At 42.6% G+C, this 25,978-nt stretch overlaps 2 protein-coding genes across 4 annotated transcripts; both read right to left on the minus strand.

Moving 5' to 3' along the window:
* Positions 1-3,367: 3,367 nt before the first annotated feature.
* On the minus strand, positions 3,368-10,124 carry si:dkeyp-74b6.2 (cerebellin-1). 2 transcript variants are annotated; one of them, XM_062065865.1, is made up of 4 exons: positions 9,955-10,124; positions 9,029-9,471; positions 8,836-8,955; positions 3,368-7,047 (listed from the first exon to the last, which is right to left on the minus strand). In XM_062065865.1, exons 2-4 carry the CDS (start codon positions 9,305-9,307, stop codon positions 6,850-6,852), a joined length of 597 nt encoding a protein of 198 aa, XP_061921849.1. In that variant the 5' UTR covers positions 9,308-9,471; positions 9,955-10,124; the 3' UTR covers positions 3,368-6,849. The 2 variants fall into 2 exon arrangements, with proteins under 2 accessions (XP_061921849.1, XP_061921848.1); XM_062065864.1 differs by having other exon boundaries at positions 9,950-10,124.
* Positions 10,125-13,222: 3,098 nt separating this feature from the next.
* LOC133662824 (zinc finger protein RFP-like) lies at positions 13,223-17,300 on the minus strand. Of its 2 annotated transcripts, none has more exons than XM_062066991.1 (8): positions 17,165-17,300; positions 16,150-16,749; positions 14,948-15,043; positions 14,647-14,880; positions 14,429-14,576; positions 14,335-14,361; positions 14,088-14,263; positions 13,223-14,010 (listed from the first exon to the last, which is right to left on the minus strand). In XM_062066991.1, the coding sequence occupies exons 2-8, from the start codon at positions 16,744-16,746 to the stop codon at positions 13,630-13,632; spliced, it is 1,659 nt and encodes a 552-aa protein (XP_061922975.1). In that variant the 5' UTR covers positions 16,747-16,749; positions 17,165-17,300; the 3' UTR covers positions 13,223-13,629. The 2 variants fall into 2 exon arrangements, with proteins under 2 accessions (XP_061922975.1, XP_061922976.1); XM_062066992.1 differs by lacking the exon at positions 17,165-17,300 and adding an exon at positions 16,849-16,872 and having other exon boundaries at positions 16,150-16,755.
* Positions 17,301-25,978: the final 8,678 nt, after the last annotated feature.

Raw genomic sequence — 25,978 nt, forward strand, 5'->3', positions numbered from 1 at the left:
CACGCCAGGACACGCCCCTGCTCGCTCTGATCGCATCACAGCCACGCGCCGGCAAAGCTGCAGGCAATCACTAATCAGCGCACCTGGGACTAATGAGGGAAGGCAGCATAAAGACCAGCGGATCCAAAGATCCTTTGCCGGAACGTAGTTCATTCTCCCAGTAAGCATCCCGTATCTGGCTTCCCTTCCTCGTACTTGCTCTCTTTTTCTGTGCCCTTCCCTGTTCCCGTTTTTATGTCCATTGTGTCTCCCGCAGTACATTTCCCGTCTTCCGTGATCGAGTTGTGTATCTCGACCTCCCTCTGGATTCCGAACTGTCTTCCCCGATCCTCCACTCCTGCTTGGACACAGACATTGTTGCTTCTCTCCAGCCCCCGACTGCTTGCCTGCCCACGGACTGCCTTCTCGCCTTGCCCCTTTGGTCTGACGAAGGATACACCCAACGCGCACAGACAACAAACCCTGGTAACATTTACATGGTTAATTCTACACATCGTCTTGCACCTGTCACTTAAAGTAGCATGCACATCCCACACATTTATCAAGAGGTTCAATAAACCTATTGAACTGATTCATGCCGTGGTGTCGTCTCCTTCCCCCGCCGTACAAAACCTTTTTTTTTTTTATCTTGATAGATTGAAAATTAACACCAATGAGTTGATTGATGAATATTATCACATCATTTATTCAAAAAGTATAAATAACGACAAATATAGATAGAATACTATTAACCGCAACATGTAAGTGTAAAGAAAAAAACCAACAACATTATGATTTGTACATTTTCTGAATGTGCTTGTTCTATTTTTAAACAAAGAAAACAATCTGAAGTTATCTTTATTTTTAAGTTATCGTGCCGTGATTTTACCAGTCCATCCCACTTGGGAGTAGATCTTTCTCCATGTGGCCCCTGATCTAAAAGGAGTTTGACACCCCCGCATTAAAGGATCCCAGAGCTGATGCAACCAGCTGCCACTTTAGAGACGCTGTATTTCTACATACATAAGTAAAACCCTTTCTGTGTGGAGTTTTCATGTTCTCCCCGTGACTGCGTGGGTTTCCTCCGGGTACTCCGGCTTCCTCCCACCTCCAAAGACACGCACCTGGGAATAGGTTGATTGGCAACACTAAATTGGCCCTAGTGTGTGAATGTCAGTGTGAATGTTGTCTGTCTATCTGTGTTGGCCCTGCGATGAGGTGGCGACTTGTCCAGGGTGTACCCCGCCTTCCGCCCGATTGTAGCTGAGATAGGCTCCAGCGCCCCCCGCGACCCCGAAGGGAATAAGCGGTAGAAAATGGATGGATATACGCCCAGGGAGATAATACATGCTCATACCGATGCTCAACACGAGCTCTGCAGCCCGGTCTCTTCCTTCGCATCTTCTCAGGTCTTTCCATGATGTGGCATAGAGCGAGCAGCTGATCTTCGGTGCAGACATGGCCATGGCTTCCTGAGGCAGATCCCAAAGTTTACAAAAAAGCTACCCCCTTGTTGCGCAGTCCCAAAAGGGCCCGATCCAAACGGGGAAAAACACACAAAAACAGGAGGGAAACATTAAGAACACAAGAGCATATCCTGCAAGAAGCAGCCACTACAGCGGCCCCATCTTGAAACATCTCAAAGTGTTAGAATATTAAAACAAATCTATCCATCAATTTTGTGTCGCTTGTCCCTCTCTGGGTCGCAGGGAAGCTGGGGCCTATCCCAGCTGCACTCAGGCGGAAGGCAGGTTACACCATGGACAAGTCGCACCCAAATATACACATAAATACACACAACTGTCTTGAAATTCCTCTGATTAAGCACACACACATGCAGCTGCATCTTCGACCTTCAGGCCTGCCTAACTACTATCTGTTGCTTTCGGGACATTGATGCATGTTCTTGTACGTCAAATCAGATCAAAGAATAATGACTCCAAATGTGTAGCCTCAAGTTTGAACTGTCTTCTGTAGCTAAAGAATAGTACAAAGGTTTGATATTAGATATGACGTATTGTTAATCCATCCATCCATCCATTTTTTACCACTTGTCCCGTTCGGGGTCGCGGGGGATGCTGGAGCCTATCTCAGCTACAATCGGGCGGAAGGCGGTGTACACCCTGGACAAGTCGCCACCTCATCGCAGGGCCAACACAGACATTCACACTCACATTCACACACTAGGGCCAATTTAGTGTTGCCAATCAACCTATCCCCAGGTGCATGTCTTTGGCGGTGGGAGGAAGCCGGAGTACCCGGAGGGAACCCATGTATAATAATATTTTTTATCAGCTACACATCCTTTTGATAAAAGAAATTCCCATGGATGAAGCCACTCAAGCATCTCCCTCATTATCACTTATTTTCCTTGGGCTGGCCCCCACCCTCTTGATCATTTGTTGACCATGGACCATGGACCAGGTGTTTTGCTACAAAGAGAGTGAAGAACTTTTCATCGCGGTTCACTTTTGCAGAAGCTTGCTCTAGAGGAGGCCATTCGTTATGTTTCTGTACGAAATCAGCAATGCTCTTGATGGAGTGACACCAACGCTGTAACATTTACCTGTGAACTGTTTTAAATAAATACTTGTGAAATCTTCCAGAAGACCCAACCTTTGACTGTTCAACCAAATAATCCTGGTAGAGTCTGACAATTTGCAAGACATTCAGATAGTTTCATTGCTTTGGGTTACTTTGGGGGACACCCATCCTGTCAAATAAAACATTCACAACATGGTGGCGATATTTGAGGCCATAATTCCGAATGACTTGTAAATTCTCACACAGCTCAATGGGCTTCTAACTCATTCTTTAGGATCTACTCTACTAGGGCTGTAACGATATGAAAATTAAATGTCACAATTATTTTGAACAAAATCATCACACTTACCATTATTATCACGGCATTGTTTAATGTGCTCAAAAAGTACTTAAAACACACTGAAATATTTTAACCAAGTTTTATTTTAAAAAAATATTTAGAATAAATACACACACAATATACTTTCTTGGCAGAAGAAACATTAAATATTGTCCTGGCTTCTTAACAGACGTATTTATATTTGAGTGTTGAAATATGTATTCTTATTCACATTTAAGCTAGCTCGCCATAGTCGGTCCGTGAGTTCATCACAGTGAAGTGTGAAGTGAAGTGAATTACATTTATATAGCGCTTTTTCTCAAGTGACTCAAAGCGCTTTACATTGTGAAACCCAATATCTAAGTTACATTTAAACCAGTGTGGGTGGCACTGGGAGCAGGTGGGTAAAGTGTCTTGCCCAAGGACACAACGGCAGTGACTAGGATGGCGGAAGCGGGGATCGAACCTGCAACCCTCAAGTTGCTGGCACGGCCGCTCTACCAACCGAGCTATACCGTCCAGTGCGGTTATCAATCACAGTTTTTTGATAATTTTAATTTAAAACAGCGTAACTAACTATTGGGAGTTTTCCCGCGGTTATATGTGTCTGAAAATTTTAGCAAAATTTGTTAAAAAAACATGTCTGCCATCAAGCAAAACATCTTTACAGGCTCACAGGTAGAATCCACCTCAGGAGTTCGTAACCCTTTTGACCTCCGGGCCAAACTTTTACACTACAGAGGGGCCCGGGTCCCACTCAAAAATTAACACTGATTTAGTCACCTTACTCTTAATTTTAGGAATATTCAATAATTATATCTAACCTACTTACAGTTTAACAGGATAAACCTTGTCAAATGATATGAAAGCATTGTTAATCACAAATATTATTATCAGGGCTTAGGTCAGATTGATTACAAAAATATATATATATTTTTTTTACAAAGTACCAAAATAAATAAACTAAGTAAATCATAATTAATAGTAATTTATGTTTCCCAAATAAACTGTCTAAACTGAAGCTACAGCTTTATCACTTTAGTCATAATTTTTGCACTTAAGAAACTTCTCTATGACTTTAGCCACAGACTTTTTTTGTTTGTTTGAGACTGCTGGGTTGCAATCAGGTGACCTAGAGGCATTTCCGGGATTCAGGCGATGGTCTAGAGTCCCATTAGTCTACTGTTTATTTACCTGCGTCAGTGCAGTATTTTGAAAGCTTTCGAGGCAAATATTTAAGCGATCATGAAAAGTGGGATGGAATGGATGTATACACCCATCCATTCATCCATTTTCTACCGCTTGTCCCTTTTGGGGTTGTGGGGGGTGCTGGAGCCTATCTCAGCTGCATTCGGGCGGAAGGCGGGGTACACCCTGGACAAGTCGCCACCTCATCGCAGGGCCGGATTTATACACTCTTAAGAAAAATATTTTTAGAAATATTTAAACAATTCATCATCACCTAGGCGGGTTACTGCTCGCTACGACCTCACTTCATTTGACACTCACTCAAAAAGATTGGAGGGACATCATGTCTTTTCCTGACTTTATTACCATCATGAACCACTTGTTTCGGGACTCTTGCTCAAACTCTACACTCACTCTCACTTGTTTTATTGTTACGCTCAAGCTGCTGGATCATCGTGTAAATTCGGCACAAAAAAGAAAAACGGATGTGACGTCATATGCAACCCAGCAATTGTCATAACTGCCACAGGTGGCGAAAAAGTGTACTACAACTGAGTACCGCTATTCACACGCACACACATACGATTGTCCAATCAAGCTCCTCGGCTCTTAGTGGGACTGTGCCGAAAATGAAATTTCAGTTCTTATGTGTCTTGTACATGTTAAGAATGGACAACAATAAAGCTGCTGTCTCTGCCTCGTTTCGTCTTCCAAAACATTTGTACTAAACAACTCTTGACATCACAAATAACATCATGCTGGTTATAATAATAACTGAAACTGAACTACAGATTACTATTTACATCCAGTGAGGAAGAAGACAATGTTGTAGCGTACATATCACTACAGTACAACCCCATGACAAGACTATAAAAATGGGACCCATTACCTCCCTGCTTGGCACTCAGCATCAAGGGTTGGAATTGGGGGGTTAAATCACCAAAAATGATTCCCGGGCGCGGCCACCGCTGCTGCTCACTGCTCACTCACCTCCCAGGGGGTGAACAAGGGGATGGGTCAAATGCAGAGGACACATTTCATCACACCTAGTGTATGTGTGACAATCATTGGTACTTTAACTTTTTTTAACACATACAATGTAGAGCGGCCTGGATTGATGTGGCCTTTTTAAATATATATATTTTTCATGTGTTTCAATGACAGTTACGCGTGTAAAAATCCATGCTCCATGATTTTTACACAACCAAGAAAAAAAGGTGTCACAGCAAAGTCTGCCTCATTAGTAATCAGTCCGTCTTCATTCACAACTTTCATCCATCCATTTTTCTACCGCTAGTCCCTTTCGCGGTCGCGGGGGGTGCTGGAGCCTTTCTCAGCTGCATTCGGGCGGTAGGCGGGGTACACCCTGGACAAGTCGCCACCTCATTGCAGGGCCAACACAGATAGACAGACAACATTCACACACTAGGGCCAATTTAATGTTGCCAGTCAACCTATCCCCTGGTGCATGTCTTTGGAGGTGGGAGGGAGCCGGAGTACCCGGAGGAGAACATGCAAACTCCACTCAGAAAGATCCCGAGCCCAGGATCGAACCCAGGACCTTCGTATTGTGAGGCACACACACTAACCACTGTAGCACCGTGCTGCCCCATCCACAACTTAAGAAGCACTTTTGCCTAACTTACGGGGTGGGCGTGTGTCTGCAGGTTGGATGGAAGAATACGAATAAGAGGAACATAGTTTCAACATAGTTTTAGAATCAAGTGTGTAAAAAAGACTTAATCACAAACAGGAGAATAATGCTTATAGTTCATACCCATTTTTGCGCCACTGCCAACAACAACATTATGCAAGAAGTTGGCAGTATTCAAAAAGAAATACATATACAACATGTGCATGTGATCATATTATAGTTGGCAATTTATGTTAGTGTTTGCTTTAAATATCAGTTTTATTTGTAGCCCAGACACACATTTCCAAAGTGCTAACACAGGCCTCTGCTGTGCGCAGGGATGCTGAGACCAACCGTTTGTGACGGTCCAGAGTGGACCCAGCAGGTTTTTGGCATCGGACCCCTTGCTTTACCGCTGATCCTCCATCTGCCACCGGATGCTCAGCAGAGAGCTACCATGTGGATGACAAAACCTTATGCATTTATGCTTCCGTGTTTGAGCAATAGTACGTCTAAAGTAAATGCCATTCAATAGCTTTCAATGAAGCACGCCAGCGAGGGTTTTAATGGGTCCTCGCCTTTGCACAGGATGTATTTGTTATAACAGACTGCTGTGGCACCCCCTATTTTCAGTGCAGCCATCTGTTTGCATGGACTGATTGATGGCAGGTGTGCTTGAGGTGGTTTGGAGGTCACACATGAGCAGCATTAGCACAAGGAAAGTTGTCAGAGATGGTAAACTTTATCTACCTGAATAGTTAAATGTTCATAAGATCAAATAGACAAACAGGAAAACAGTATTCAATGTGTAATAATGCAAGAGATATGCAAGAAACACAATGCAACAGACGACAAGACATCACATTAATATAGCTATGTACTTTAAATTTTCTAGATGGCAAAGACAGCTTAAAATAGAGATAAGTAATAATTATGGTTTTATAGATTACCTAAACCTAATGTATTATAGACAGATTAGCTATAGCTAGCTAAAGACAGAGAGCATAGATTACCTCATGCATTTAAGAAAATATCAATGGTGTGAGCAAGCATGGACATTAAGTTAGTCATTGAAAGTGCAAAAGAAATGGAAAATACATTCAAGATTATTTGGTGCAAGTGCAATTGAACCATTGACCCCTTAGCGCCCTTAGCACCCAAGGTCTCTCCACGAACCTCTGCACTCTTACAAGGGGAACACCAGAAAGCCAGAGAACGTAGAATACTTCCACCCTCCCATCAGGTTCCCCCTCTCCAGTTTGAGGTACGTCTTGTCACCCCTCTCCATCATCACCAGGCCGGCATTGGTGGCAGCTTCCCTGGTCACGTCCTGGTCGCCGGCGAAAGCCGAGATCACAGGCCAGCCGTTGAGAACCAAACTCACCTTGAGCAACAAGAAGGAGCGTTTACGATGCGTTCACACATTGGCGGTTTCGATGACGGTTAATGGTGATTACACTTCGCCCTGCTCCACCAAAGACCGTGTTATCACCAAACACAAAACCTGGTCATCTGTCACTCATCCGCTGTGAACCCCAATAACAGTAGGGAGGCTACAAAACAATTTAACATGCTTAATTTTTCATGACAGTCTAGGCAGTTTGAAATCGCCTTTCGCCATGTAAAGAATGGCAGCTTCCGTATTTGGATTGCAAGACCTGTGATAATACGATGTTAACACTCTATGATCCACCATGCAGTCCCATTCTACTCCCGGACCTTCATAGTGTCAACTACACAGTGGTGGCTGAGTTAAACACGAAGCATCACAGTCTCACGGAGGAGCTACATGGAGGAAGATCTGTGGTGTTACCGTGCTGAACTGCAGTGGCGCTGTGTTCAAAATGTGTGGAGAAAGGCTTTCTACCATCGTTGGGACACGGTTCACAATGGTTTTGAGAAACACCATGAACTGCCATCCAAACTGTCAATGTATGAACGCCCCTTTAGCACAAACTGAGGATTTGGTGGAAAGGTGCACACTAAAAAATGTTGTGTTACCCAATTTTAACCCAACTGCTGGTTCAGAAAAAGACAAACCCCTTATTTGAGTTATTTTAACTCAACATTTTGGGTTCATTTTTTCAACCCAACATTTGCGTTGAAATATTTTACCAAAAAGTTGAGTTATGACAACTTAATGTTGGGTTATTCCCAACAAAACTATTGGGTTGGATTATTTAACCCAAACGTTGAGTTGTACTAACTCAATGTTGGTTGATTCATAACCCAACTATTGGGTTGAATTTATTTAACACAAAAACTGAGTTATGCTCACTACAATGTTGGGTTATTCCAAACCCAACTATTGGGTTGCGCAATTTAGCACTCTTTGACCCAATAAAGGTTAAAAATGATACATTTTACTGCTGGTTTGTCCTACTCCTTCTCAACTACTGATCAAAATTATTTGTATTCCATTCAAATATACTCATAAGCAAGATATAAGTGACATTTTCTTTACTAGAATTGCAGTGTATGGTCATAGTTGTCACGGCAGGGTCGCACTTTACTGCGTGGATCGTTTTCCCAGGATGCAGACGGGACTCCGAAGGCAAAGTGCAGGTAAGGAAATGATTTATTGTCCATAAATCATGCGGGATATAAACAAAACAGCACCAGCGTGCGGATAGAACGGGAAGCTAACGGAAGAGCGAACAAGAAAAGCTTAGCATGTAAACAGGCAAACAAAAAGGCAAAGCTTAGCTGAGGAATCCAATTATTAGCCGTCGTAACTGAGCGTCCCGAACACTAATCAGAGGCAGGTGAAAACAATCTGCATTCATGGCAACTAAAACACAAACCCATGGGTGCCCAAAACAGGAACTGAGGGAGTCAAAAACTAAACAAACATGATCCGGGCAGCGGATCATGACAATAGTAGTTCTATACAGCATGCTCAAATATTTTCATGTACATAAGATGTGTTATTGTAAATAATGTAAATGAGATTAATCCTTAATAAAATTCCCTTCAAGAAAAACAACCACAAAATGGTTCATAGTTTTGAAAACCCAGAAATTTAGTTAAAATAATACCCTTATAACCCAAAAAATGGATTGCTCTTCATAAAAATAACTCAAAAATTTAACCCAACACTCGCAACTCATAAATTGGGTCATCAAAATAACCCAGCATTTTTTTAGTGTGTGCTGGACAAAAGTAAACTTACTTGGATAGTCTGCCTGTTGTAAACTTTGACCACATGGAAGCTGAAACTGTAGACCCCCTTTTTGGGAGCCACAAATATGCTCCTGGCAGGATCAAAATGGCTGCCGATATTTACTAATATCTGGGAGAAGAGAGAAGAGCCCATTTCAATTCCTCCGACTCGCTCTTCTCTACCACTGCAAAAGCGAACCTACCTGGTCAAAGTAGATGGTCATGGTGCGGTTGCTCATTTCGGAGGGTTCGTGGTTGGTGTTGCGAATGGCCGAGAATGCCACCCGGCCAGTTCCCGACCTCACAGACATTCCTAGGGCATTTCCCGATGGCTCGGCAGAGGGGGTGGAATCGCACACCACCAGACATTTCCCTTCCAACACGATTGGCTCTGTGTCATTCTGGCAACGAACCACCAGGGGCGCCCAGTAAGTGACGAGAAGCAGTTTGACGAAGAAGGCGAGACAGAACCAAGACATCATTCTAAAGAGTGAGTTTGGTGTGTTTCCGACCAAATTCAGGTTTACCACGCAATCTTCAGCGACATGGACTAACTACAGCTTGACTATGAGGTGATGGGACTTGATCCACAAGGAACAGCTCTTCCAAGACTTGGTGGCCCTCCCATATCAGCCAACAGGAGGTCCTTACATGAGACAAAAATGAAGAGCAATGTATTGTGTTAATGCTGTGGATCTAGCCAAAGTTAAAATTGTATGGCAGAAATAAAAAATCCTAGCCATTAAAAATTAGGAATTTACAACACATACACTTTTAATGACATTTACAAATTAAGAAAAAAAATCTACCAGGTAAATAAATATGTCGAAAAAGACAATCAATCCCAAAAAAAATACAAGATGAGGTAATGCTGTTGGCCTGGAAGAAACTGTGGATAGTGGTGCCAGCTGGACCGGGTGGTGGTGTTGGGGCTCAGAGAGGTGGGGGTTGGGGAGTTGGGGGGAACTACCACAATCCCATTACATTACAGAACGCACACAGTCTGATTCAAGGGATGATATTTAAGGAAAAAAAATTAACCTAAGGGACATTTTTATAATTCTTTAAAGCGACATGTGGAAATCATACATTGCCATCAAAATTCCCCAAAAATTTAAACTTACCTTACTCATCGGGCAACTTGGAACATCTCACTTCTCCTCTCCAGTTTTGATTCTGCCCGATCCTTTCTTCCTACTCATTCCCCGTCAAATTTCCCTTTCACATTCTCTCCCATCCACTGTATGTTGTGTAGCTCCATCTCCCTCCCCCCTACCTGCTTCCCAACCTGCCTCCTCCATCTCCATTGGCTGAAAGGAAATGATCCATCCTGGCTCACGGTATAGGGGATATTTTCAATCCGCAGTCATTAAAACAAGTGTACTATTTTAGTCCAACATGCAATATGGCCGATCGCATGCTACCGCCCACTCAGTGTTATCCCACATGCATTTGGTTTATTACAGTCCAAGTTGTCATCTATCCATCTCTTATCACAATAATTTCTTGTACTTTTGTTTGTGTTGATGTTATTTTTCTTCAGTCAACTGTGACTTGTACATTTTGATTTAGCCTGCAATTACAGCCTTCATTTATTATGATACTGTTAATACCACCAAAAAGTGCATCAAAACAAGACGAAAACATGAATTATAATTCAAACACAAGTCATTCTTGCACTTCCAATGGCTTCCAATAAAATAAATGGTGGCCTAAATGATACTTGTGGAAATGTGCTCACTCTCCCTGTCCCCACATTCCCTTCATGGGAGGCCAAGACTGGACTCTCAGTGTGGCCAATACAATCTACAATCCATGCATCACAATCCAGAGTCTCGTGAGGCCTGTCCCATTTTAGACACCCATCCATCCATCCATCTTCTTCCGCTTATCCGAGGCCGGGTCGCGGGGGCAGCATCCTAAGCAGGGAAGCCCAGACTTCCCTCTCCCCAGCCACTTCGTCCAGCTCCTCCCGGGGGATCCCGAGGCGTTCCCAGGCCAGCCGGGGGTGATAGTCTTCCCAACGTGTCCTGGGTCTTCCCCGTGGCCTCCTACCGGTCGGACGTGCCCGAAACACCTCCCTTGGGAGGCGTTCGGGTGGCATCCTGACCAGATGCCCGAACCACCTCATCTGGCTCCTCTCGATGTGGAGGAGCAGCGGCTTTACTTTGAGCTCCCCCCGGATGACAGAGCTTCTCACCCTATCTCTAAGGGAGAGCCCCGTCACCCGGCGGAGGAAACTCATTTCGGCCGCTTGTACCCGTGATCTTGTCCTTTCGGTCATAAACCAAAGCTCATGACCATAGGTGAGGATGGGAACGTAGATCGACCGGTAAATTGAGAGCTTTGCCTTCCGGCTCAGCTCCTTCTTCACCACAACGGATCGATACAGCGTCCGCATTACTGAAGACGCCGCACCGATCCGCCTGTCAATCTCAGGATCCACTCTTCCCTCACTCGTGAACAAGACTCCGAGGTACTTGAACTCCTCCTCCTGGGGCAAGATCTCCTCCCCCAACCCAATTTTAGACACCCTCCATCTGATAAACTATTTATCTCTCGAGCTATCTGCCCTGAGCTAGCTAGCTATCTTGAATTTGCTGGCTAATCAGATAACTGGCTAATGCTTACCAAAATCCCTTTATCGAGCTGTAGTATTCACCTAACAAGGTTTGCGTAACGTTTTACTTTTTCTTATGTAAATAAGAACTATGCTGCAGGCAACATAAACAGCATGCCCATATCGGCTGTACAAATGTACTTTACAAAAGAGAAGTGTGGGATACTTCTCTTGTTGCCTTATTTGTATTTGACTTTATTAAATGTATTTATATTATCATTTGGTGCAGCCGGGCCGGAGCAGGATAGAAAGAGAAAAAAAGGAAGACAGAGGGGGAAATTGTGGGGATAAGACAGAGAGACAAACACAACAACAGCAAACAGAATATAATAACAGCAACAGCAGCTACAACAACAACAACAACAATAGAGCAACATCAGCAAATACGATGTGTACAAATATGATGGTAAAAGTGTATATTGTTTTTCAAATCACCTGACATGTATACTGTGTATATGTACACAATTTATCCATTTTTTGAACATAATTTTTTATATACATGTTACAGGTTACATATCTTTTATTATTGAATGTATCAAATGTGATGAATATTTTAATGGACCACAATGGAAACAAGCCTTTTGGCTTTTTGTGCCATCCATTTGCCTTTTTAAAGCATTACATGGATTCAATTCTTTAAGATGTCAATAAACTTCTCAATCAATCAATCAATCAAAAAGCAGTAGTGACCATGTTATGAAAATGTATTGCACTTAAAAAAAAAGTTATTGTTTTGCATCCCCTATCATCCTAGTACCCCCTTACCCCCAGAGAGGAGTTGTACATTCTGATGGCGTGTGGGACAAAGGAGTTTTTTAGTCTATTATTCCGGCACTTGGGATGAAGCAGTCTAGCACTGGACAGGCTACAGTAGTGTTAAAACCAAAAACTCAACAACAGACACTGCATTCTATCCAGACATTTCTATCAGGATTTAAACTCAAGGCCCGGGGTCAAGGCCAGATCTGGTCCGCCACATCATTGCCTGGAAATAATATATAATAATGTATTCATTATTTTCCATTTGGACAGAAAAATAAATAAATGTACTGTTTGCATTTACATATCTTTTCAACTTTAATTATATCTAATAATGCAATACGCATTAAATGATCATACAGTCCCATAAACCAGCACAGTAGTACAGGGGTTGGTGCATGTGCCTCACAATACAAAGGTCCTGGGTTAGATCCCTGGGCTGTGGCGTTTGCAGGTTCTCCCCGTGACTACGTGGGTTCCCTCTGGGTACTCCGGTTTCCTCCCCCTTTCAAAGACATGCACCTGGGGATAGGTTGATTGGCAACACTAAATTGGCCCTAGTGTGTGAATGTGAGTGTGAATGTTGTCTGTCTATCTGTGTTGGCCCTGTGATGAGGTGGCGACTTATCCAGGGTGTACACCGCCTTCCGCCCGAATGCAGCTGAGATAGGCTCCAGCACCCCCCCTCCCATAAAAACATTGTGTTAAAATAAAATTATGTATGTAAATATCTGCTTGACTTATGAATTCAAAGCAGACTATTCATCAAATAGTGGAAGATCTAATGGACTGGAATCAACAGAAGTAGCGATAATGCGCCACGTAGAATGCCAACTTAAACCATGCAGAGGAAGAATTGTTTCTTCACTCTTTTCCTGATATAATTCAACAATGGAGGTATGTATTTATCAGTTTGGATCAAGATCCAGTACAGTTTGGAAGTATTATACACAGGTATATTTAACAGTCATCAACATTCATTTCCTTATTGACATTTTTATTGAGTGACAAACCGGAGGAATGTGTTGTGTATTTATGACTGTTTGAGCATCTTTTTCAGTTTCAATCAATTTACAATTCACACAGATTTTATACTGAAATTATGGTGTTTGCCATTCATTTTGATTGGCTATTTGCAAAGTATGAAAGAGGGCTAACAATTTTTACAAACACACCTTAGCACACAACTTTAGGAGTTAAGCTTTGTTTATGCTTCTGTGTAGTCACCATGTCTTGACATTGATGCATTGGTGAACATTTCAATGTTCAAAGTCATTACACTTAAGCGCATGCTGTACACTTCTGTGTCAAGGCACCATATTTTAGGCAGGGAATTAATTTCTGAATCAAACTAACTCAGTGATGTGGGGATGGTGTGAATGGTGGATCAAAAACATTGTTAGTATATATTGGATCTGTTCTTGGTCAAGGAGCCTCTTTTTGGTGACCCAGCGTCGTGATGATCAGCGGCGCCATGTTCCTCCCATCGTCACAAATTCCTGGGCTAAAAAATGGGAAAACTCTCTCCAAGAACACACACCCAGTAAAGGTGTAAATGTGAGACCGAGTATCCACGTCGAAGAACGCCACAGTCCCTTCTTCATAATCAGTGAACACACCGATAGTCTGTGGTTTCGAATTAAGGGTCAGAAGGACTGATGGTGAATCAAGAGCACGGTACTCGACCCCGTCCCTCAGACGCACCGTCCAAAAGCCGGTCTCTGGCTTGGAGGTGATTTGGCCCTTCCTTTTGACCGATTCTTTGACCACGCCCAGGTCCCAAAAGGTCTTGTTTACCACAGCCACCTAATTGAAACAGAAGATGTAATAAAGACAAAGAACATGCAGCATTTGTGTTGATTTGGATCACTAAAGGTTTTGACCTGGAAGTGGAACCTTCCAGACAAGAAGCCTCTTTTGGCCACAACGCAGATAACTGGATCAAAGCGCTGAGGTTTGTCGGGCACGACGTGCAGCGGCTCGGCACGGCCCACCTGCTTGCCATCAGCCGACAGAAAAATGTTGGGATGAGCGGTGTCCGGGTCTAGCTCCACGTTCACTGTTGGAACCAGACGCTTCAATAATCCCAACAACAATCACGCAAGAAGATCACAGTGGCAACAGGTTTACCTGCGTAACTCTGCATTCTCTTCATCTCTGTCAGGGCATAAAAAAACATTGATGAGCTTTAGAGTTGATGTTAAAATATACAAGGCCAACTCACCATCTGTTTTCACCGTCTGCAGCTCGCTGCTCAATGCGGCTTCTAGCTGGGACAGCGCAATTCTTGCTGTCCCCAAGCAGATCTCAGGGTGCACACTAATCTCCGCCCACGCTCTGGTGGGTGGAGGCGATGTCAGCGAGGCAAACCTCTGTCCCACATTAATACACAGAGCGGTCACGTCACACTGTATGTGACAGGCAAAATATTTTGACACCAACCTGGAGGAGGTGCAGGTAGTCCGCTGAGTCGATCAGCTTTGTCAGCTCTGCATTCTTCTCTTGGAGCTTAACCATCTCCTGTTGAAGCTCCCCTATGAGAATGTCAGCCCTTTGCTCGTTCGCCCTCTGCCTCTCATCGATCTTGGTGGTGACCTCTGCCCGTTTATCTTCGGCCAAACCAATCAGAAATGCAAAGAGGTGCTCGTTCTTTGTCTTCTCCTCTTCTGCGCTGATCTGGATAGGGATGACAAGATTAAGCCGCCCCAGGACAGCACATTTTCCTAATAAAATTAGGACCCACTTTGCTCAGTTTGAGATTATTCTGGATTTCCTCCACTTTGTTCTGTCGCTCCTGAGTCATCTGATCAAAATATGTCTCCAACTTCTTAATCTGGACCTAAAACAGTAACAAACCATAACATTTAGTAATGCGGCGTTCACACATTGCCGGTTTAGAGGGCGGTCCATGGTGGTTCTCAAACCACGTGGACCAGGTCCCAACGATGGTGGAAAGCCTTTAAACGCGGTTTGACTACTTTTTGTTTTAAACACAGCGCCAACGAATTTGCAATGCAGTTTGCATCGCAGTTTGCAACACAGTTTTGTGAGGTAATAAAACAGATCTCCCCGAAAGGCAGCGGAGTCCATCACAACAAGGTGCATATTTTAGAGACATGGATAATTTTGCACAAGATATTGCCATTCTCAGCTGCTGCTGGATGCAAGAAGCACATGTCTTAGCTTTTTGCAGGTAAAGAAGCTCAACTTGAGGAAGAAGAAGAGCGAGAACTGCGGCGGCACGATGATAATGACGAAATGAAAGAAGGAACTGCTAGGTGAGGCTGTGGCTGATACAAAGACCCTCGTATGGTCAATATAAACGCTTGTTGGCAACACTAAGTAATGAAGATGTGGGTAACTTCAGAAATTTTACTTTTTCTAAGAACATCTTAAAAATTAGTGATTCATCAACATGCACTGCCTGGCTGCAGCTTCCTCCTTCTACTCCACATCAACCACAGTGCCACCATGTAGCTCCTTGATGAGACCGTGATGCCCTTGTGTTTAACTCCGCCGCTTCCATGTAGTTACAGTGTACACTTCGTGAAGGTCCAAGAGGAAAATGTGTCTGACAGTTTATGGCTGTGTTGACACGGTTCTTGCTGTGCAAACACGGAGGCTGTTGTTCCTTACACGGTGAAAGGGGTTTTGAACACGGTCCACTTTAAAAAGCCACAAGATTAGTAACGGACGACCAGGGTTTTGGTGGTCTTTGATGGAACACTACAAATTGCCTAACCGCCATTAATCGCAATCTAAACCGGCGATGTGTGAATGGCCCTTTGGTATGTATTATCATGTATCACAAGGGACCAAAGCATTGTGTGTTAACATTTAACAGGATTCCTCCAATCCTTGCTTTGTGCACTGGGAACAGAAATGGACCACCATTGTCCAAAATATCTTGACAAACACAATAATTAAGATTAAGAATGGCTTTACCTTCCTCTTCTCGCCTTCCTCCTCGATCTGAACAACCTGGTGACCCTTGTGCTCAGTCTCGGCGCAGAACTGGCACACACTTTGCTGCTCGTCCCGACAGAACATCTCCAGGAGTTTATTGTGTTTACCGCACAGAAGATCCTGCAAGTCGGCGGCCGGCGCCATCAGCCTGTGCACACTTAATGTGGCGACCCTACGGTGGGGCTCCAGATGAGCGTGGCAGTACGAAGTGAGACACACCAAGCAGGACTTGATCGCAGGCACCCACAGGGAGGCAACAGCGCACACGTCGCAAGTCACCTGACCGTCTTCAGCGGTGCATGACAGCGAAGATGAAGAGGAGGAGCCGAGAAATGTCATTTTCCTGAAGGTGTCAGCCAGCTCCTTAAAGGCGGCATTGATGCTGATTTCAGGTCGGTCTGCAAATGCCTTGTCACAGGCGGGGCAGCGGCACACGTTGCTGTTGTCCCAAATGTGCTGGAGGCAAGCTTGGCAGAAGTTGTGTCCACAAGGTGTGGTAACCGGGTCAGTTAGCACCTGTTTGCACACGGGACACTCCAACTGCTTTTCGGCCCGTGTGTCACAATGGGAGGTCATTTTCTGCAGTGTAACAAAAAGAAAGAACAACGTTGCCTCTTCTTTTTGAATTCATTTGTCTATCATTTGTACTTGTTTGACACCTTTAACTTTGTAGACTTATCTCAATGTGGACTGCACTCTGAACGTTCCTTTTGTTTTCTTAAACACTTGACACACCTGTACTACAGCACACTCCTCACAAACAACTTTGTCAGTCATTTTGCCCTCGATAAAAATACTCAATAAGTGTCTTTATTTACGGCCACACGGCCTGTTGGGAAACAAAACAATGACTTTACTTGCTAATATGAAAAAAAAGCTCTGTACAGGTTCCATTGTATTGTATTTTGCCCTCGTAAGAGTTTGACAAGTTGTTATAACAACACAGAAAAATCATCATTAAGTAAAGAGCATGCTCATGGGATTTGGCACTTACTGCCAGGGTCTTGTGCACGCGTCCGTCCGTTGTAGTGGCGTCAGATTCTGGTGGCACTCTTAGATGTCAAACTTCCTGTCCCCTTGGGAAATGAGGCGTGTCCTCAAGGTTTAAGGTTTGAAGAATGCTGCAGATCTGCAGGGCGCCGTGCATGTACAGCAGCACAATAAAAGGTGTTTCCTCATTGCTGTCATGAGGCCTCCTACCCATGTCACATGACTTCACATGACAAGGTGGTGGTTCCACTTCATAATCATGTAACTTTTTTTGGTGACACTTCTAAAAAATATACTTGTTAGAATGTTAAAGCAAATATTCAAAAGCACATTTGTCTAAACTTTGTTTAATCAAGCGCACGCACACACACACACACACACACACACACACACACACACACACACACACACACACACACACACACACACACACACACACACACACACACACACACACACACACACACACACACACACACACGCAGCTCCATCTGCGGCCTTCGCTCTGTCTGAGATACAATCTTTTGTGCCGTGGGACATTATGTAATTTCACCTAATTGGGTTAAAAGTTGGCACATTTTAAGTCTACTTTATACTTCTTTTTGTGCCCTTGTGTGCGCGATCCTTTTCATCCTTATCCTTTCCATCCTTTGTAACTGAGCTACTGTGTGGAAAATGTTCCCTTGTAAATCATTAAAGTTTGTCTAAGTCTAAGTCTAAAAATCTATTTTGCAAACCAGTAATTATAATCCGCAAATAATGGGCCGTTGTTGAGTGTCTGTGCTGTCTAGAGCTCGGCAGAGTAACCGTGTAATACTCTTCCATATCAGTAGGTGGCAGCAGGTAGCTAATTGCTCTTTAGATGTCAGGAACATGGTTTGTCATGATCACAATATGCAGACGACAGTGGGAAGCAGCGTGCAGGTAAAAAGGTATCTAAGGCTTAAACCAAAAATAAACAAAAGGCAAGTGCCGCTAAGAAAAGGCATCGAAGCTTAGGGATGGCTATGCAAAACGAAGCTAAAACTTAACTGGCTGCAAAGTAAACAAAAACAGAATGCTGGACGACAGCAAAGACTTACAGCGTGTGGAGCAGCAGACGGCGTACGCAAAGAACATCCGTACATGACATGACAATCAACAACAAAATAGGAGCGCAAGACAAGAACTAAAACACTACACACAGGAAAACACCAAAAAACTCAAAATAAGTCACGGCGTGATGTGACAGGTCGTGACAGTAGACCTACTTTGAGACAAGAGCTATTGTGATGCATGGTTGATTATGGTTTGAATTCATGTCCAACAATTGCGAGAACAACTTTTTATTGTCAATATGGGCTGCTGATACAATTTTAATACAATTTAATAAAAAAGTATTCAGTTACTAATTATATTACTTTTTAAATATAATTTTCTCAACAGTGCTTGTTACTGTTAAAAGGGCTTGTGTATGGCCTATCCCAGGTAACACCTAGCGTTAACGTAACGTTACTGTATGGTTCTCTTTTGGTTATGCAAGATGAGAACGTTCTAAGAACGTTCTAAGAACGGTCTTAGAACGGTCTCATCTATATACCTAAATATAATTTGCCTGCAATGGAAACAGCAACTGTTAGGCTTTTATAAGTGTTTTTTTTCGCAAATTTACTTTTTATACAGTATGTTGTAACGTTTCCCTAACTTTCTGCGAAAGTGTTGTGTTTTGTGAACAATCTGACGCCGGCTGAGTGGCGGTAATGCACACACAAGGTTGCTTGCCAACCGCCATAAAAATCAAAAGAAGAAGAAGAAGGAGAAGAAGAAGAAGACTGCACGCATGCACAATTGAAGCTGCTCCGTGAGACAAAGAAGGACGAAGGCTAACTACTTCCAGAATCCCGATTTTAAAGCAATTTGGTGCGCCATCCATTTATCACAAGTAAGTATAGAAAGATAGAAATACGAAGCACGTTTTTGTATAACAATTTCCAACCTACATGATTAATTTCAGACCATTTTACGGTTTTAGCGTTGTGTATAAATGCGCGCCATGCGCCGGCGCTAACTAGCATACATTTCTCGTGCAGGTTGGCTGTTATAAAGTTTCCAAAGTGACCAAAGACCAACGAATGACTTCTGAAGAAGGGTGGATTTATCTGTAGCCTAGTTAAACAATAATTTTCCCCGTCAGTGTCATGGTTTGAATGCTGCCTGAACGTTCCGTGAACGTTATAGTTCCGTGTGTGCGATAATAGGGCAACCCATTTTCCTTGGGGTTTTTTTTTATAGAATAAACACAATATGAAGAAGTTTCAACAGAGGGCTTATAAGCGTAGATGGGCTGCCACAACTAGGCATTTGAAGAAGCAATTCCGACAGTCAACTTTAGAATTAGAGAGTGATGATAGCGAGCAAGATCACGACATCAAGTCCAGAAACAGTGACTAAGTACATGGATGCTGCAGAGACTGCTTCCTGCACGATGAGGAAGATGTGTTTGATGCTGACGGTATAGTCACTTTTCAAAGACTGTTTCCTTACAATACTCAAACACTACTTAATTTTTTTGTCTTCGTTGGTTTAGATGAAGAGGAAATTCGGCCAAAAAAGAAGTGCAGAAAAGAGAAAACACAGATCTTCGTCCAGGCACCCCCACTGCCAGAGCTCCCAACCTTTAACTTTACAATCTCCAGCGAGTACCAGACCACTTCAGCCAGTACCAGCCAATACCAGACCACTCCAAGGCATCCAGGCCGACCTCACAGCCCAGCGAGAAGCAGCACTTCCAGGCTCAGTCCAGACAGGAATGCATCCAGCTCAAGCCAGTACCAGACCACTCCAGCCAGCTCAAGCCAGTACCAGACCACTCCAGCCAGTACGAGTCAGTACCAGACCGCTCCAAGAAGCAGCAGGAATGCCCTTGACAGTGAACGTTAGTTGGCTATTTAACTGTTGATAGGTGGTGTTAAACAGGCTGTTACAACGGGCAGTAATACGAATTACCTCTTTGACTTTTGTTGTCTTTGCAGTTTTCCAGTTGAACATGAAAGTTCAAAATATACTCGAGAACCAGGGAGAAATTATGCGCATGCTGAGAGGGCTGGCAGCACAGTCTGTGGGGCCAGAATCTGTGGATGTTCAAGATCTCATTGATAAGCCTTTCGAGACTCTTGAGCAGCTGAAGGCCTTCTGTGAACGGCTCGACACTGATCTTCTGCTCAGAAAGCAGCTGGTAATTACTTTTAATTCCCCACTGCAAAAATATCTTGCTCAGTTATCAAAAAACAATTTCTAATCAAGTACAATATTGTTGTTTATTTATTTGTATAGGTGAAAGCTCTTACTGCTCTTGGTGGGCAGAAATTGGCAGACACGGTGAGGACAATGCTGAGGAAAATTGCCACAAACAAAGTCCTGGAGCAGCTTGGCCTCCGTGGAAAGTCAGGAAAAGTGGCGTTTGAGGACTTACCCCTTTACAGAATAATAAATAGTAAGTGTTAATAATAGGTTCGCATCTTTGAACATATGTTGCATGTATGCTCACAAGGTCGATTTAGCTGTTATTATTACAGTATTTATTCTAAAGGGAATTCTAAATTGTGCTGGTGATTGCAGAGGCATGCAGGGGTGTTTACAAGCAGACAACCACAGCTGAAGTGGATTGTGAGCTTGGAGAGGTCCTGAAACTGGCCACTTTTCGAAAGGGAGGTTCAAAATTTGAGGTACGGAGAAGATAAGATATCCCAATTTTGAATTCCATTTTATTGAAGTTCCACTGCATGTCTTTTGAATTTGCAATTATAACTACTTGCAGGAGAAGAGGAGGAATTAAGAGGGAGGACAAAAAAGGAAAAAGAAACAAGCAAAACAACAGAGTGAGATGAGAGGTAAATGATAAAGTAATTATGCCAATGTTTTAATTCAATTCAATTAATCTACATTCCAGTGCTGTCTTTGTTGTATTTGTGATAATTATTTACTTCCAGGATTTGGGTTTTCCTGCTTGGGCTGCTGCCCCCGCGACCCGACTTCGGATAAGCGGAAGAAGAAGGATGGATGGATGGATGGATTTACTTCCAGGAAGAGAACCAAGAAGGGGCAGGATACACTGATGCGCACGACCAAGACCACTGCATTCCATTCCATTTGTATTATAGTTATCACTATTATTTCTGTTGAAATCACTATCACTAATAAAAAAATAATTCTGTTGAAATTTCTGTTTGAGTGTTATTCCTGACAATATAGCATAAAAACAGATGTAAATAGCATGTTCCTAAACAGTTCCCTAAACGTTCTAGCCAAACGTTCTTGGCTAACGTTCTGCTAACCAAGCAAGAACTCCACAACCAAATGTTCTTTGAACGTTACAAACTAACGTTCTCAGAACAATGCCACTACGTTCTCCTAACGTTCCCATAACGTTCACATAACGTTCCCTTGTTACCTGGCTGTGGACCAAGTATACTTGGTCCATAGCCATACAGGTTACACTGACGGTGGCGGTATAAAACAACTTTAACACTCTACTCTACTGTAATGCCTAGTTTATCTTGTTATATTCTCATTTTTACTGTTATATTTGTATTTTTATTGTCGCTTTTTATTTTTAATCTTATTGTTATATTTTCTATTTTTATTTCCATTTCTAACCCCATTATTTACGTTTTACTTTACTTTTTCGTTCTCAATTCTGTACACTGCTGCTGGAATTGTAGTTTTCCTGAGGGAACTCTCCTGAAGGAATCAATAAAGTACTATATATCTATCTCAGTGGTTCTTAACCTTGTTGGAGGTACCGAACCCCACCAGTTTCATATGCGCTTTCACCGAACCCTTCTTTAGTAAAAAATAAAATGTTTTTTTTTTTCTAATTCAAGATAAAGTTATATTTTCTTGGTAACACTTTAGTATGGCGAACATATTCTAAGTAACAAAGACTTAATTTAGAGTTATTTGGACACTAGGGGAACATATAAGTAATAAAGACTTAATTTAGAGTTATTTGGTTAGGGTCAGGGTTAGGGTTATAATAAGGCCATGCTGAATAAGGCATTAATAAGTACTTAATAATGACTAGTTAAGAACCAATATGTTACTAATTTGTTAGTAAACAACTAATTAATGGTGAATATGTTCCCCATACTAAAGTGTTACCATGTTTTTTTACTGGTGCAAAATGAACCGTGCATGAACATCACCTTGTTCAAACAACAAAATCAACACAGTGCATAAACTCACAACAAATTACACACTTGCAAACCAGTTAGCTGTTGCCGTATCCTTAATACGCCGATTGGGAGAAGTTTGTATTTACACGATGAGTCGGGTGTGTTTTGACCTCCGCCGAACCCCTGAGGCCGACTCACCGAATCTCTAGGGTTCAATCGAACCCAGGTTAAGAACCACTGATCTATCTATTGTGAAGCATGCATATATTTTTAAGAGTTATTTCTTTATTCATAGTCATGTTTAAAGCAGCTAATATTTTCCCATGTGTACTCTTTATGCTTGTATCTTATGTCCACAAGTAAACTCTGTGCCTTACCTTGAAGGCGTTGGAATGTGGGAGTATGATATATTCCCTTTTTACCTTATCAGTATTAGAACAATGAGGCTGTATTCCTTTCTGGGCAGGGTGGGGGCTGTTTTCGTATTCAATAAGTTGTCTCTTCCCATTTGATGTTTAGACCGCTTCTGGATGCTGGTATTACCGCATTGTAAGGGTGGTCTCCTAAAGCTTTAGTAAAACTTAATGATATTCCTATTCTGTCTTGATGGTCCTTTTTACTCAACATATATGTCATCTGAAAGAACTTGGGATTGACCAGTGACTTTTATTCCCTGAGAGGAAGACTGGTCAGACGCAACACTATCTATCTATCTATCTATCTATCTATCTATCTATCTATCTATCTATCTATCTATCTATCTATCTATCTATCTATCTATCTATCTATCTATCTATCTATCTATCTATCTATCTATCTATCTATCTATCTATCTATCTATCTATCTATCTATCTATCTATCTATCTATTGATGGAACGAGATATTTTCCATATATCCATATTTTGTGTTACTTTTTACTTCCGTAGTCATATTACAAAACAGCTAGTGCTTTTCCAAATTGTCTGCTTAGTAAAAGGTTGACTGTGTGTTTGAGGCCTTGGAGCGTCTGGAATGCAAGCGGTAGACAAAACAAAAGGGGAGAAGAGGACAGGAAGAGGGGGAAGAAGGCAGACCGGATAGAGCCACGCATCGGGATAGTTTGGGCAAGGCTGGTCTCATTATTGCCAAAGCTTTGACAATAAACAACGAAATACCAACTACTGCTTTGGGTGGTCAATTTAACATCAGCTTATTTGCCATTAAAAGAACTTTGGAGTGGACAGCAGACTTTGACTTCCTTGGGAGGAAGAGCTGTCGACGCAACAATTTGGGGACTTCGTCCGAGATGGCACGCTGTTGATCGATGACTTCTTGCAATCTTTCTTTTTAGATAAAATCTGCGTTAGGAGTCTGTCCTGAAGTCTGTAAGTCAAACACTATATTGAACCCCAGCACGCAGAGTTGTGATTTCGATAGATTGATTGCATTTTTGCCGAGCCTGCCATTGCATTAAAATTGTAAATAAGTGGTCAACTCACGCCATTGTGTCTCGATTACCGTGACGGGCAGTTTCATTGACGAGTGAACTAATAGTTGGGTGTAGCTTACCCTGGGAATTTGGTCGTCCCTTAATGAGTTCGGGTTGCAAGATCCCAGTGACGATAATAGGGCACTGAAACGTAAGGAAAAGGCTGGAGGCCATTTGTAAAAGGTACAATAAAGACTCCCGGGTTGAAAGATCCCTTTGCGTTGAGGGCACTAGAATTAAGAAAATATAGACACAATGGCCTTGGAGTGTGACAAACAGAAATGTGATGGCGGTGGGGAAAAATGTGATGATTGGCTGCCGTTCAATGATCAATTGAATGGACGGTTGTCGACAATGGAACTAGCAGGTAGAGAAAAAAAAAAAAAAAAGAGAAAAAAAAGGAGAACGTTCCTTGAAAGGGTTAAGAGGGAGTTTACAATACTCGAAAAGTCGTGAACTCAAACGTCTGGTAAAATAAAATAAAAAATAAATAAAAAAAGTAACTGGAAGTTTTATGGTAAAGTGAAGCGCAGAGAGTGTGCTGCTGAGTGTGAGTGTGTGTGAGTGGGAGTGCTTACGCGTGCTTGTGTGTGTGTGCTGCTGAGTGTGTGTGTGTGTGTGTGTGTGTGTGTGTGTGTGTGTGTGTGTGTGTGTGTGTGTGTGTGTGTGCGCTGGTGAAAATGGAACACTCAGGGAGAGAATTTAAGAGTTTGGCGTATGATAAAAGTAAACGGGGATTACGTGGAAAAACGAAATGCAGCAAAAGAAACGATGATTAATGACAGAATGAACTGATTGTTTTTTTGTCTGCCGCGCATGCGCACGACAATTCAAACGACCCGCCCAGACTTTGACTAGGACACCACCCCCTACTCCAGTGACAAGAGAAGGAGGTATTAACACGCCCCCTCTAAGATTGATCTTACCTCCGAAAATTAACCCCTTCTACACGTCTGTCCATTTTCCTACGGCAGACATTTTTGACAAATGACATTAACAATAGGGGAAAAGGATGTTTATAACCTTACGTTACGTGAATGGTTTCTAGGACAACAGAAAATAGAAACATTGTGTGAAGTGTAAGGAAGAGTTAGGGTACAGGAGGTTGTTTGTAAAGGAAAACGAAAGTGAAAGAAAGATGAGAAAGTGACAAATTAAGGTATTCGTAAATGGTATGCTGTTGATTGTGGTTAGCTGCAAGTTTGTTTATTTGTTTGTTTAGTTGTTTGAGTGAAATGGGAAGAAATCAATAGGAATAATTAGATGCAAAATGGAATAAAACTATGAGTGCGATAGAAAATGAATGAATAAATGAAATAAGTTCATTTTGGTCATATAATCAACCATCAACCATCAATCAATCAATCAATCAATGTTTATCTATATAGCCCTAAATCACAAGTGTCTCAAAGGGCTGTACAAGCCACAACGACATCGGCCTATCCTATACATTCACTGAACATTAAATTACCTGGAAAATCAACGTTAAAAGAGAAAGTATTAACCCCTTATTTTGCAAGTCTGACCATTTTCCTCCAGCAGAGGGCGGTGCACACCAGACATTTTTGACACATGACAATTATAGGGGCCTACTTTAATATAAGTCTCTTGCCGATGCATACATGCAAGCCATTGTTGACCTTGTTTTCCCACCTGTACCTCCGGGAGGGAACCTTTGGCCAAACACTTTGGACAAAGTTAACCCTGATATACACGGTGCCAAAAACAATATATGGCAGGACATTTTATTCATCCCATGCAAAATAGGGCTAATGACAGAGCGACAAGGAAACGACTACTTAAATTACAGATCGCTGAAGATAAAAGGTTAAAAAAACCAAAAGGTCAAAGATCAGCTAGAGTATATTCGGCAGTGGGTGACCTTGCTTTTGAGTTCCAACAGGTGGAGGAAAGAATCCTCAACAGACGTGCGGTTGGACTCGGGTGGTGGACAACACGATGCTTCAAAGCCAGTCTGGGGTAGACACTGTTTCGGCTGTGACCAGCCTGGTCACTGGAGTCGTGACTGTCCGAACATTTCCGAACAGGAAAGGTTCCGTCGTGCCAACAAACGAACACGAAGGCGTGTAAGAGGACGCCCACATCCGGAGCCGCAGCAGGAAGTACAGACAGGACCCCTGCTGGACATGAGTGTCAACGGACAATTTTATCAGCCACCCATTCGATTCTGAATGC

The sequence above is a fragment of the Entelurus aequoreus genome, linkage group LG12, assembly GCF_033978785.1.
Source record: "Entelurus aequoreus isolate RoL-2023_Sb linkage group LG12, RoL_Eaeq_v1.1, whole genome shotgun sequence".
In the NCBI taxonomy this organism is placed as follows: domain Eukaryota; kingdom Metazoa; phylum Chordata; class Actinopteri; order Syngnathiformes; family Syngnathidae; genus Entelurus; species Entelurus aequoreus.

What these genes read in the sequence shown, in the direction of transcription:
- LOC133662824 (XM_062066991.1), bottom strand. Translation starts at nt 16,746, where the DNA reads ATGACCTCCCATTGTGACACACGGGCCGAAAAGCAGTTGGAGTGTCCC. An exon ending in AGGAAGGCGAGAAGAGGAAG is followed by an intron (nt 15,044 to 16,149) that starts GTAAAGCCATTC and finishes TTACTGTTTTAG; the next exon opens with GTCCAGATTAAGAAGTTGGA. An exon ending in ACTACCTGCACCTCCTCCAG is followed by an intron (nt 14,577 to 14,646) that starts GTTGGTGTCAAA and finishes AATGTGGGACAG; the next exon opens with AGGTTTGCCTCGCTGACATC.
- si:dkeyp-74b6.2 (XM_062065865.1), bottom strand. Translation starts at nt 9,307, where the DNA reads ATGATGTCTTGGTTCTGTCTCGCCTTCTTCGTCAAACTGCTTCTCGTC. An exon ending in TGACCATCTACTTTGACCAG is followed by an intron (nt 8,956 to 9,028) that starts GTAGGTTCGCTT and finishes CTCTTCTCCCAG; the next exon opens with ATATTAGTAAATATCGGCAG. An exon ending in ACAACAGGCAGACTATCCAA is followed by an intron (nt 7,048 to 8,835) that starts GTAAGTTTACTT and finishes TTGTTGCTCAAG; the next exon opens with GTGAGTTTGGTTCTCAACGG.